This window comes from Seriola lalandi, unplaced genomic scaffold, assembly GCF_002814215.2.
Source record: "Seriola lalandi dorsalis isolate HSWRI2012SDOR001 ecotype SW California unplaced genomic scaffold, Sedor1 jcf7180002054478, whole genome shotgun sequence".
NCBI classification, from domain to species: Eukaryota; Metazoa; Chordata; class Actinopteri; order Carangiformes; family Carangidae; genus Seriola; species Seriola lalandi.
In genome coordinates, this window is record NW_019525031.1 from 640738 (window position 1) to 652301 (window position 11564).

Genomic DNA, 11564 nt, shown 5'->3' on the forward strand with positions numbered 1-11564 from the left:
AACATGTATTATAGTGCACAGTTTGTGTGCACACTATGAACATGTATGAGCATTTCTTTACAAATCTGAACAGTTTAAGTGTTTGATAATGAAGCTCTAACTCTATCAGTGATCAATAATGACAGTCAAACTCATGAAGCTCTGGGCCACACCCACCAAGGTGTGACCCAGGTGCCTGTCAATCCACAGGCCTCTGTCCTGCTGCAGACAGAGTCCAGTCTGCAGGTGCTCCCACAAATACCTGTCTGACCTCACAGTTTCTCCATGATGTGACTTGATTAGAGTTTTTATTTCTTTAGTTTTGCTCATTGTGTTTGTTTTCTTCTGAAGTCTTGTAAAGTAGCTGCTCGGTGTGGATCCAACACGGATCTCAGCCTCCAGGGAGGGCAGCCCTGCTCTCCACAGCGCCGCCCTCCCTCTCTTTCAGCCCGGCGTCTTCTCCTCCAAATGGCGCTCACAGCAGCGTCCTGACAGCCGCCCCGCAGACGCACTTCTCCCGCTGCTGAAACACACCGCCCCGCCGCTTTTCCAGCTCGGTTTGTCGTTACTAGTTTTGCTCTTTTAACAACTACGGACCTCTGAGAGGGAAATTGATCGTTTTGGAGTTTTTTTTTTTTCTCCCCGGTGCATGAATGGAGTCGTCCCCGCAGGATTCGGCGAGCGACCCGGGCAGGAGCAGCTCTGAGCCCGCTACACCGCTCACCGAGACCCCGGCGAGCCGGACGGGGACACAGCGGGGCGGAGAGCACCTGACGCCGGCCAGGAGACACAGCAGCTCCGGCTCCAGCTCCTCCAGCCACAGCAAAGGTAGGACCGGTGGTTTACTCAGTTCATACGGTCATAACAGTGACAGCAGCCGGGGACTGTTGTCTGTCTGTCAGGCTGCAGCAGCAACTTCACCCGGGCTGTGGAGCAGTTTGATCCGCTGCCATGCTGCTTTTACAACGCTGATTTCACACACATCTACACACACACACACACACACATGCACGCACACATGCACGCACACATGCACGGCACTGCGTGACACCTGAACACAGCAGTTTGTGGCGCGCAGTTTGTCGGGACTTTGGGTGTTTGTGAGGCGGCGGGCGGTCACTCAGAGTCGGACACAGACAGAGCTGACACCCGCTGAGTGTTCAGCTGCAGCTGGAGGAGCAGACCTCTGAACTGTGTCACTGCAACACCTTAAACTTTCATTTTAAAAGGTTAAACCCGATGACCTTGCCCCTGAGCAGTGTTCGCTGTTGTGTCCGCACACTGCAGGTTGTTGTTGTTCCTTGTTTGGGCCTGTTAATGCTGCAGCAGCACTGATATGTTGGACTAAATTGTTCTTCCGTCTTTGTTTGCGTCTTCTGTTTCAACATGACAGCGGCCTCCTGCACAGATCCAGCTCCGTGATGAAATGTCTCTCCCAGTTTGTTGTGGGGGAAGTTGACTGGTCTGCGCAGAGCCCCTGACCTCAAGCCCATTTGCAGATCAGCAGAAAACCAGTTGGCAACTACTTTGATAAAGGACTAATCCTTATTTTAATATTTAAAGCAAATATGGCTGAAAAAACTTCCCAGTTCCAGTTTCTCAGATGTGAAGATTTGGTGCTTTTCTTTGTGATGAACTGAGGAAAAACTACAGTTGCTTTGCATGATTGTTTCTGTGCAGGAATGAGGGGCGTTTGAGACATGTTGAAGTTTTGAGCTCTACAATGCTGTCAGTGTTCAGTCTGTGTGTCTTTATGGACTTTTTTGACATTTCATAGACTGTGATTTATCGATTAACCACTAACATACACTTTCAGCAGCTGTTTCTGCCCCGTTCGGTTGCTTTTTATACATCAGGAAAAGTGCAGCTCTTATTTGTTTGTTTAGAAATAGTTACACACTCGCAGAAACACACCCTCACACACATTATTAATACCAATGAGTGAAGTCATATCTCCCCTGTGTGCAGCTCTCAGGCCTGACGGCAGATTTTCCTGCAGCTCATTATTGGTATGCAGACTGGAGAGAGAGAGAGAGAGAGGGAGGGAGAGAGAGACAGACAGAGAGAGAGACAGAGAGAGAGAGAGAGACAGACAGAGAGAGGGGGAGAGAGAGAGAGAGAGAGAGAGAGAGGGAGAGAGAGGCGGTCAGATGGAGCTTCATTGAGTTTCTCAGAGCAGAGTCGGTTACGTAACAGCTGTTCAAGGAGAAGGAAAAAAGCGTCAGTGAGTGAGCCGTGTGGAAATGGAGACGAGCAGATAGTGTGACTCTGTTTCTGAGACGTTCACTCGAAGCAGGGAGCAGCGAGGAGCCGGGACCTGAGTAAATAATCAAAGATAAATAACAGTGCACTCCCAGGGAGGGCTCAGTGGGTCAGATGCTGCATTCAAGTACGCCTTGTACATTTAATGAGCTGTGGGTGGTGTGAAATCAGCTCCTGGTTGGGTCAGGGTTAGACTGAAGACAGATCCATCCATCCTCATGAGTCTCCACTGACGATGATCAGCTGCTGTTTGCAGTGTAGCCGTGTCTGTTCAGACGACTGTCATGGATCACTGCGACTCTGAGGAAAACTTAAAAACAAGATGTTTCTGAATGAAGTTCTGCAGTTTTCTCCTGTGATTTCTGGACATTTGTTGACGACGGTCGATCGGAGGAAATGAAATGAAAGTCAGATCTAAACATATGATTATTATGCTTGTTATGACTCTGAGAAGGAGTTTGCTTCCTGAATCAAAATGCTGCCGTTTAACTCGCACACAGTCATTATGTTTGTCTCAAGTCTCTTCCTCCACACCTTCCTCTCAACTCACCTGTGCACCTCATAGTGTCAAAACCTGCTTTGTGGTAATTAGATGAAGCGTAACTCCCAGAGAAACATGATGTGAAAACAGTAGAAACTGAAACGATATGGTTGTTTGAGCTAGATTTCGTCACATGATTACGTAACACCGTCAGAGCTGTAGTTGATATCGTACTTCAGTGCTGCAGTTTCACAAACGAGTTCACAAGAAATCAGATTACTAGAGAGTGTGGTGCAGTGGACCTGGATGTCTGAGCCCAGCCGGTAATCCAGCCTGAATGTGTGAGTGTGGAGGTCAGACCATCGTACTGTCTTTGAGTTCTTGTGGTGTAGAGATACTGTACGTTCGTGCATACAGGAGACTGTCCTGTAAAAGAAACAGGCCCGCAGGTCGTCTGTGCAGCAGCTTATTACGACATCATAGTTACATTTTGTTGCTAGGTGACATCTAGCGGTCGTAGTGATGATGACAGGAGAGACCAAGTCCGCAACACGGTGTTGGATCCCCCTGTGGAACCAGCAGTTTATGTTGTTTCTATTCTCCATGACCGCTCCGCAATGTAAACCACGTTGTTGTTGTTTATTGTAACCATGACAACAAAGATCGTATAACGCTGAGGGAAGTACTTATTTTAACCCGAGCCGCCATCTTTTCCTAACCCTAACCAAGCTGTGACCGGATGTTTGTTATCACACCCGACTGACTGAGTTAGGGCAGATCAGTGTTAATCCATGTGTTGGTGGAATGATACCAGGAAACATTTAAAGCTCATAATAAACCAACAGAATAAGGACTTGATCGCGTGTCTGGTTGCAGGGAAACAGAAAAACCGGTCGTCTGATCCCAGATCTGCTGCTGCAGCTGCACCGGCTCATTTGACCTGACGTGAGGTGTGCCGGTCAGTTTGTTCAGCTACAGTCGAAAAAAGAAACAAGTCTGTGTGCTTTTAAAAAGCTCTTGTTATCGCTGACTGACAGAGCAGACCTGACCTCTCTCCACGGGAAGGTCAGAGGTCAGACTTAACGCTGACGTGAGGGGTTGGAGGTTAAAGTTCTGAATTTATTCACTGTTTTGAAAAAACACAGCAGCAGCGAATCAAAGGCACTGTTCAATTAACATAAAGATTAGTTCAAGTGTGTGTGTGTGTGTGTGTGTGTGTGTGTGTGTGTGTGTGTGTGTGTGTGTTCATTACTCGTCTTTATCATTGCTGTTGTTGAGGTCGTACAGTGTTTATGTTTCTGTTTGCTCCAAATGTGGATTAATCTGCAGCTGAAAATAGTCCCTAAACCAGATGCACAATTCTCTCGTGTTCCGCTGAGTGGAAACCAGTGAGCAGCTTTTCTGTGATGTGAATGAACATATTAGTGTCAGTGGCATCTGATGCAGTTTATCGACGTGTTTATCCACAAACATGTATTTTTTTGACAAAAGGAAGCTGCTGCTGTAAAATGAATGGAGAGGAATGTATTATTTTTATTTGTGTTGTGTAAAATCATCTCTACGAAAATACGGAGTGACGTGCAGACACACATAACTCTGTGAATCCATTTGTAGAAGTGAAGTGCAATATAATGACACGTGTGATTGAAGTAGTTTATTTGCCGTAATGGAGGTGAAGGCTCAGTGTATTGGAAGTGCTCCTCCTCTTCCCTGTAGTTCCTGAACAGCTGGAAAACCAGAGTCAGTCTTATTGGCGTTTTACAGTTAGCTAACTTTGTGTTAGCTGTGGTTGTTGTGTACAAGCTAGCTCACGTTATTTTACTACTGTTACGACTACTGCAGATACTAATACTACCACAAGTACCACTACAACCATCTCGGAGTCCTTAGTAACCACCTAGCGACATCTTCAAAACCACCAGCACCACCTCTATGATATCTTTACTTCTTGTATTAATCTACTGTATTATGTCATTATCACACTTGTATCACAAAAAGAAGAAACACAAACTGTACTGAACTATTCTTGGGTTGAACTACATCCTGCTTTTACACCACGGTTACACTACAGCTCTCCCTCCACCCCCTGCGTGAGACTCTGACAGCAGCGGGCAGCTCCGTCAGCGACCGGCTGCTGCACCCGCCGTGTTCAAAGGAGTCGTACCGCAGGTCGTCTCCTCCCGCTGCTGTCAGGCTGTAGAAGCTGCAGAGACTCCACAAACAACACAGCGCAGTGATGTGATGTGTGCAACGTTCCTCTGAAACACAACCTGTTTCTCTCCGCTGCACAGACAATGGGCAATATTACACCTCATGTAAATACAAATATAGATATATACTGTATTTATGATGCAAGTGTGGGGTTTATAAAGTTCTTCTTATCTTATAGATCTTATCTAATTATGTTAAATGCAGTATTCCTGGGTTGGCTTTACAGAACACACTTTATCAACTGTGACAGGAAGGTGTGACGTGTCAAACATAGATAATACTGGAATATTTAAGTAGTAATTAATGATAATTTAGATTATACTTTGTTCATACAAGACTTGGTGGAGTTACAGTCCGAGCCAGGGAGAGCAGGAGCTCGCTGGTTAGCAGCGACCGAACCTTCAAATTAAAATACTTATGTACATGTAGCAGCTCATAAATAAATGACTGCGCCATCCAAATGAAATACTCCATATGAAATGAGAAGAAAGCATCGTGGACTTTCAGAATAAAATCATTTTCTGGATGGGCAGAGGAGTGTGTTGTTCGTGAGAGCGAGAGAAGCCAAACGCTAAAGTGAATTTCATGCCGGCGGCTTAAAACATTTACACGACAACCCGTCATATTTCATTTACTACATGGAGAGTATTCGATATATGGAACCTCTCTCCAGAGCAGGACCAGTGTTTCTTGTGTATGTTTATTTCTTTAACGTGGCAGAAGTACTGTTGTGCCATGGATGTTGAGATTTAACGGCCGGGATCCAGGAAATTCAAATGTCTGTGATTCAGAAAATGTTTCAAATCAGAAAATAAAACATAAAATTCTGTAATTTATCAAAAGTAAAAATATCAAAAGTTCAATCATGCAGCTGCCTGAGCTCTGCTCTCATTCAGCCTGTGTCAGCCCACCCTCAGCTGGAAGTCGTGCTATTTCTGACGGCACTTGAAGGCAGCAGGCGTGCGTTATGTAAGAGGTGACGGGCTGGAAGGGCACGAAGCCCGCTGAGTGAGAGAGTGACGGCTCTGAAACAGACCTGAGAACAGCTTTCAGGCCGAGAGGCTGCGGCTCTGACCTGACCTGAGAACCTGGTTCTGTGTCTCCCTGTGGACCTGATCCTCAACAGGATCCTGGTTCTGACCGAGAATATCCTCACTCTCCAGAAATATTCCCATTTTCCAAAAACAGCTAAATGTTCCTGCTTCTTTAAAAATGGCCTCAAACAATAAGTTTCCTTTTTCAGAAATTTCCCTTTTCTTCAAAATATCATCTCTTTCTAAAAAATGTTCTAATTTTCTCAGAAACTGAAGCAAATGGTGAAAGTGAAGGTGAAACCTGGGACTGGTCTCCTGCTGTCCTCCCTCTGTCGTCCTGTCTTCTCTGTGTGTGCAGTGTTTCTGTCCTCGCTCACTTCTGATGTCGTGTCACTGTTCCTCATTTTGTTTCTCTTTCTTCTTCTTCTTCTTCTCCTCTGGGAAGAGACGGGTGTCGCAGCCCCTCGAGGTTTCTCTGTCTCGCCCACACAGCTCGTCTCTCTCTTTCTCTTTCTTCATCTTCTTCTTCTTCGACTCAGCTTTAGCATCATTACAAACAATAAACCTGAAAGCTTTATCTCCAGCTCTCAGAGTCTCAGCCTGGAGAGCGTCTCCTCTGGATTTGTGGGTAATGAAGCGGCTCAGTCAGACAGGATGTTCTCGGCGTTTCTGTCTCAGTGGTTCTTTTGTTGTCGGTGAACATGTGACGTCGACAGGTTACAGGTGAGACGGAGTTCATGGAAAGCTTGAATGAATTAAACGACTGGTTTCCCTCGTTCCCTTTAATTGATGATTGATTATTGGAGCAGATGATTAAAGCTGTTGCACTACAATGACCTGATGGACCGAGGAGCCATTCATAAACACTTTGCTCTCTAGAGCCACCAGTGACCAAAAACAGGGGTCAAAGGTCACAAGGTTGATGGTGTCACACATCGACCTCCTCTGTGTTTACGTCTTGACCTGCTGCAGCTCTGCTCAGACCTCAGATCAGTTTTTCATGAACTTGTTTTTGTCACTTTCAGAGAAGTTGGATGCGACTGTATAACCCAGTTTGAAGTGTTTCACAAACTGGGTGACTGTGTGTGTGTGTGTGTGTGTGTGTGTGTGTGTGTGTGTGTGTGTGTGTGTGTGTGTGTGTGTGTGTGAAGTTATTTTGGCCAGCATGTCCCCGGTGGCTCTGGTGGTCCGGCTGCTGGAGGAGGTTTGGATGTGACTCCCAGTGTTTTGATTTGTCGTTGAATTAAACTGCAGGCAGCAGCTGAGCGTTTCCACGGCAGCCACCGCTAACAGGATTTAATTATCTGTTTGGGGACGTGATCAGCTGAACCCGGACGTACAGGGTCTGTGTCTCTGCAGACCTCCGAGCTGCAGCTGAAAAACCGTCTGCAGGGTCAGTTTCCTCCGCAGTGTTTCCCTCCAGCTTTCCTGTGATTTCTACTTCAGCTCATTTGCAGAGCGACACGTGCAGCTGAGGATCTGTCTCAGAAAACAGTTTGTCCTCATGCTTCAGACAGGGTGGTTTCCTCTTCCTGTCTCTCAGTGAGCGCCTGCGGCCGTGCTAACAGCTCTGTGAGGCTGCACTGAGACACTGTGGAGCTTTGAGCTAAATGCTAACATGCAGCTAGCAGCTAATGTAATAATTTAGGTTGGATTTAACAATGTGTCATAAACACAGTGTGACAGCTGATTATAAACCAAACTGAAATGATTAATCAGCTAATCAATGAGCTGATCAACAGGCAATAGAGAACTATTGTTGATATATGTAAAAAACAACAGTTAACATGATGAAATGATTAAGTAAAGACGTCAGACTTTCTCTGCTTTCAGTGTCTCAGATGTGAATATTTTCTGGTCTTTTATTGGTCTGTAATTTAATATATGTGAGTTTAGTCATGTGACTGTGTCAGCTGCGTCTGTGGGAACCTGTTGCTGTCTCTGTTTTCTGACATTTTACAGACCAGATGATTCAGTTAGCAGGAAGCAGCAGATGAATCAGTGTTGAAAATAATAGTTACTTGGAACCGAAAACCAAAGTATTGGACACAATTAAAACATGTTTTCAGTCAAACAAAAACACGACATAAATAACCAGAAGACAAAACAATAAACACGGATCAAACTGAACACACTGAGTCAAACTAAACAAACCAAACAATGAACACAAACATGAAACATTAAGAAATCAATCAGGCTTCACAAACTAAATAAAACAACAAAATAAAACAAAGGCAAAATAAATCAGATTCTGCATTACATAACACATTTGACCTGCTGAGACGAGGCCGAGCGTCATCAGCGTCTCTGGAGTCCGCTGCGTATCCAGACGTCAGCAGGTGGAGTCGGACCAGCTGCAGTGTGTCTGTGTTACATGTGAACTGTGCAGTGTTGAATGAAAACTAATCGCTGCCTAAAAGCAGCAGCTGCAGAGTAAACAGGAAGTTTTGTGACACAGGATCCGTGCTCCGCCTCACGGCCTCACGCCAACTCTGAATCAGCTCCAGACAATCTGCTGTGTGTCGCCGGCTCCTTGTACAGGCTGCAGCCCATCTGCCCGGATACCTGCCCTGCGCCCTGCGGCCTGATTGGTCACCTCCTGATATTTCTCCATCCGAACACCTCAGAGGATCGTGTGCTGATCTGGAGTCAGGCGGGTGGAGTGAGCGCAGCTGGAGGTCGGAGGCTCATTAAAGCAGCGGCACAGAGAGAGAGGTGCAGCCTCTGTAACTCCGACACTCATGTCGAACAGTGTGAATTCTACATCTTTAATTATTGATTGAAAATCAGACATGTGATTATTGGCTTCATCATGTTCAACATGAGAAGAAATGATGGACAGAAACACTTCAGATGTTGTTGACAGCTGTACTCAGACTTCAGGTTATTTAACCCCTCCCCCCCTTCTCCTACATGAGCTGAATTACTCAACGCTGATGATAATTACCCAGAGTGCCTCTCTCTCTGGTCTGAAGCCAGCTGTTAATTAGCTTGTTGACGGCTCCTTTGTGCGGCGGCGGGCATGTTTGGCGAACACGCCTCGTTGCCGCCCCCCCATAAAGTCAGAAGAGAGCTGTCGTGGAAACTTCATTATCTCCGTCAGGACTGGATCCAGCTGCAGGATCAGATGTTAGAAAACAGCTGATAAAGTTTCTGACCAACCTGCAGGAAGTCAGGTGATTTCTCTCATGGGAGGAGCTCATGATTTCATAGATGACATCACATATAGATAGATTATAGAAAGATATTTGATAGGTTAGTTTCTTTATGAACTCTGCTGCTGATTGTTCAAACACTCCTGACGTAACTATAGTCAGCAGTGGTTTGTTTGTTTATATGACTCACCTGTTTACAGTTTATTAAGGCTTAAAGTTATGGAGAATTGAGGGCGTGGCCTCTTTCAGTGACAGGTGGGTGAGCTCATGCTTGCCACAAACTGAGCTCGTGCTCTTTGTCCATTTTTGGATTAGCCAGGAGTAAGGGGCGGAGTCAGACACTGCCAAGATGGCGACGGCGGAGCAGCTCACTCTGAGCTTCAGAACCGCTCTCCAGAAACCTGTGAGTGACGTCACGGAGGCGACGCCCATCTTTATTTACAGTCAGTGGTGACTTTACTGGACCGGTGACATCACTGATGGTTTTAGTTTCTCCTCCATCACCGACTGTTGCAGCTAAAATCTTCCTGCTGCACATTTTCATTAGATTCAAGATGAACTGATTAATCAGTTTAATTAATTACATTTCTAATGAATTGCTTCATTCCTCCTCTGCTAATAAAAGTCTTTAATTCATTTGGAGTTTGGATCAACATCTGGAGCTTCCACTCGAACGACGGGTCCAGATTTGAACTGTTTATGATCAACGACGTTCCCATCATCCTCGGCTGTACCTTGTGTTTACTGCTGTTAGCTTTCTGGTGTTAGCATTTAGCTCAAAGTGGTGCCTCACAGAGCTGAAGCACTTTGTAACTGTAGTGACAAAACCACAGAAATGCAGCTGTTGTATAAATGCTTTTCCGATTGGTGTGTGTGTGTGTATGTGTGTGTGTGAGGATGTGTGTGTGATGTGTGTGTGATGTGTGTGAGGATGTGTGAGGATGTGTGTGTGATGTGTGAGGATGTGTGTGTGAGGATGTGTGAGGATGTGTGTGAGGATGTGTGTGTGATGTGTGTGTGAGGATGTGTGTGAGGATGTGTGTGTGATGTGTGTGTGTGTGTGTGTGTGTGTGTGGGGGGTGATTTGCATACAAAGCTATTCTTGCCTGCTCTTTGTTCTTGCACCGAGTGTGGAAAGAGTAATTGTCTTCATCAGTCAGAAGTGTTTATCTCGTTGGTTCGGTGCAGACGTGGCGTGACGTCGGGCGGCGGCAGAAAATGCAGAATGGATAAAACTCCTGTGTTGGATTAACGCTCAAGACGCTCAAGGTGTTGTGTGTGTGTGTGTGTGTGTATGTGTGTGTGTGTGTTAGTGTGTGTGTGTGTGTGTGTGTGTGTGTGTGAGATCGCGGCTGAATGTAGAGACGTGTGCGACAGAATCAGCTGCTCTGAGTGAAGAATCGCTTCACACTGTGTTTGGTTTGTTTCTTTTGTGACTCAAGAACAAAACATGTGCTTAAGCTCATTAGTCTCGTTACACTTTCCTCGCCCTCTTCACACTCTGTGTCTCACACTTCACCACAGACTGAGACTTACTGAAGGATATGTGATGCCAGCGCCGGCAGACTGCTCTGCCGCCATATGAACCTGTCTGTCCTCTTCGCAGCCCTGTGTCTCCTGAGGATGAGCGTGGTGAGAAGTGCTCAGTCAGACCGGGTTGCACAGGTGACGTTGCTCTAATGGTTTCTCACCTGGGTTCTCACCTGGGTCCCAGCAGCAGCAGCAGCAGTCCACTGTCATCCAGTTCTCTTTGGGTGTAAATCATCACACTGGCTCCCTTTTAGATCACCATGGTAACAGAGGCTGCAGATCACTGGGAAAACGGCTTCATCTCATTCCTACAGGATCCTGACAGGGACAAAAGAGTTTTACAATAAAGTGACAAATAATAAAAGATCAACATTTTTACAGATCAGTGGAAACATTTTGCTGTTTTGAGTCTGGTTTTTAAAACACATCTTCAGAGTTTAACACTTTTAATTAATCACATAATGATGATTGAGGGTGTGTTTTAATTGAACAAAGAGTCTTTAATCCCAACACACTGTTCTTCATCACTGCGGCTCAGAATAACACGAGGAGACTCTGTGACTGGAAATAAAACCTCTGATGTCTTTGATTAGAAGAATTATCCACACAGACCGAACTCCTCCCACACGATCTACGTCTCCTGCTTCAGCAGAAACGGTCTGACATGACTTTAACTTTCTCATCTGCGTCACATGATCAGAATAGGACTCATTTATATCTCTACTATTACTTTATTATTGATCTATGTTTATATGAAGGAGGTTAACTTGGTGGAGGGATGGGACGATGCAGGTTGTTTGTTGCTGTTCTTGTAGTGTCTGGTGTGAAGTGGCTCATTTCAATGAATGAACATGATGAGGGGCAGTGAACTGAATACACCTGTCAGCAGCCCACTGTACAGTCCCGCCCTCA

General features: G+C 45.7%; 1 protein-coding gene across 1 annotated transcript in view; it reads left to right on the top strand.

Annotated features, from left to right (window-relative positions):
* Positions 1 to 231: 231 nt before the first annotated feature.
* Positions 232 to 11564, top strand: part of LOC111659428 (nuclear receptor ROR-alpha A-like) — a 67767-nt gene continuing 56434 nt past the window's right edge. Inside the window, exon 1 of the mRNA XM_087175644.1 lies at positions 232 to 807. Within this exon, the coding sequence (XP_087031770.1) occupies positions 633 to 807 (175 nt within the window). The 5' untranslated portion in view covers positions 232 to 632. The remainder of the gene's footprint in view (positions 808 to 11564) is intronic.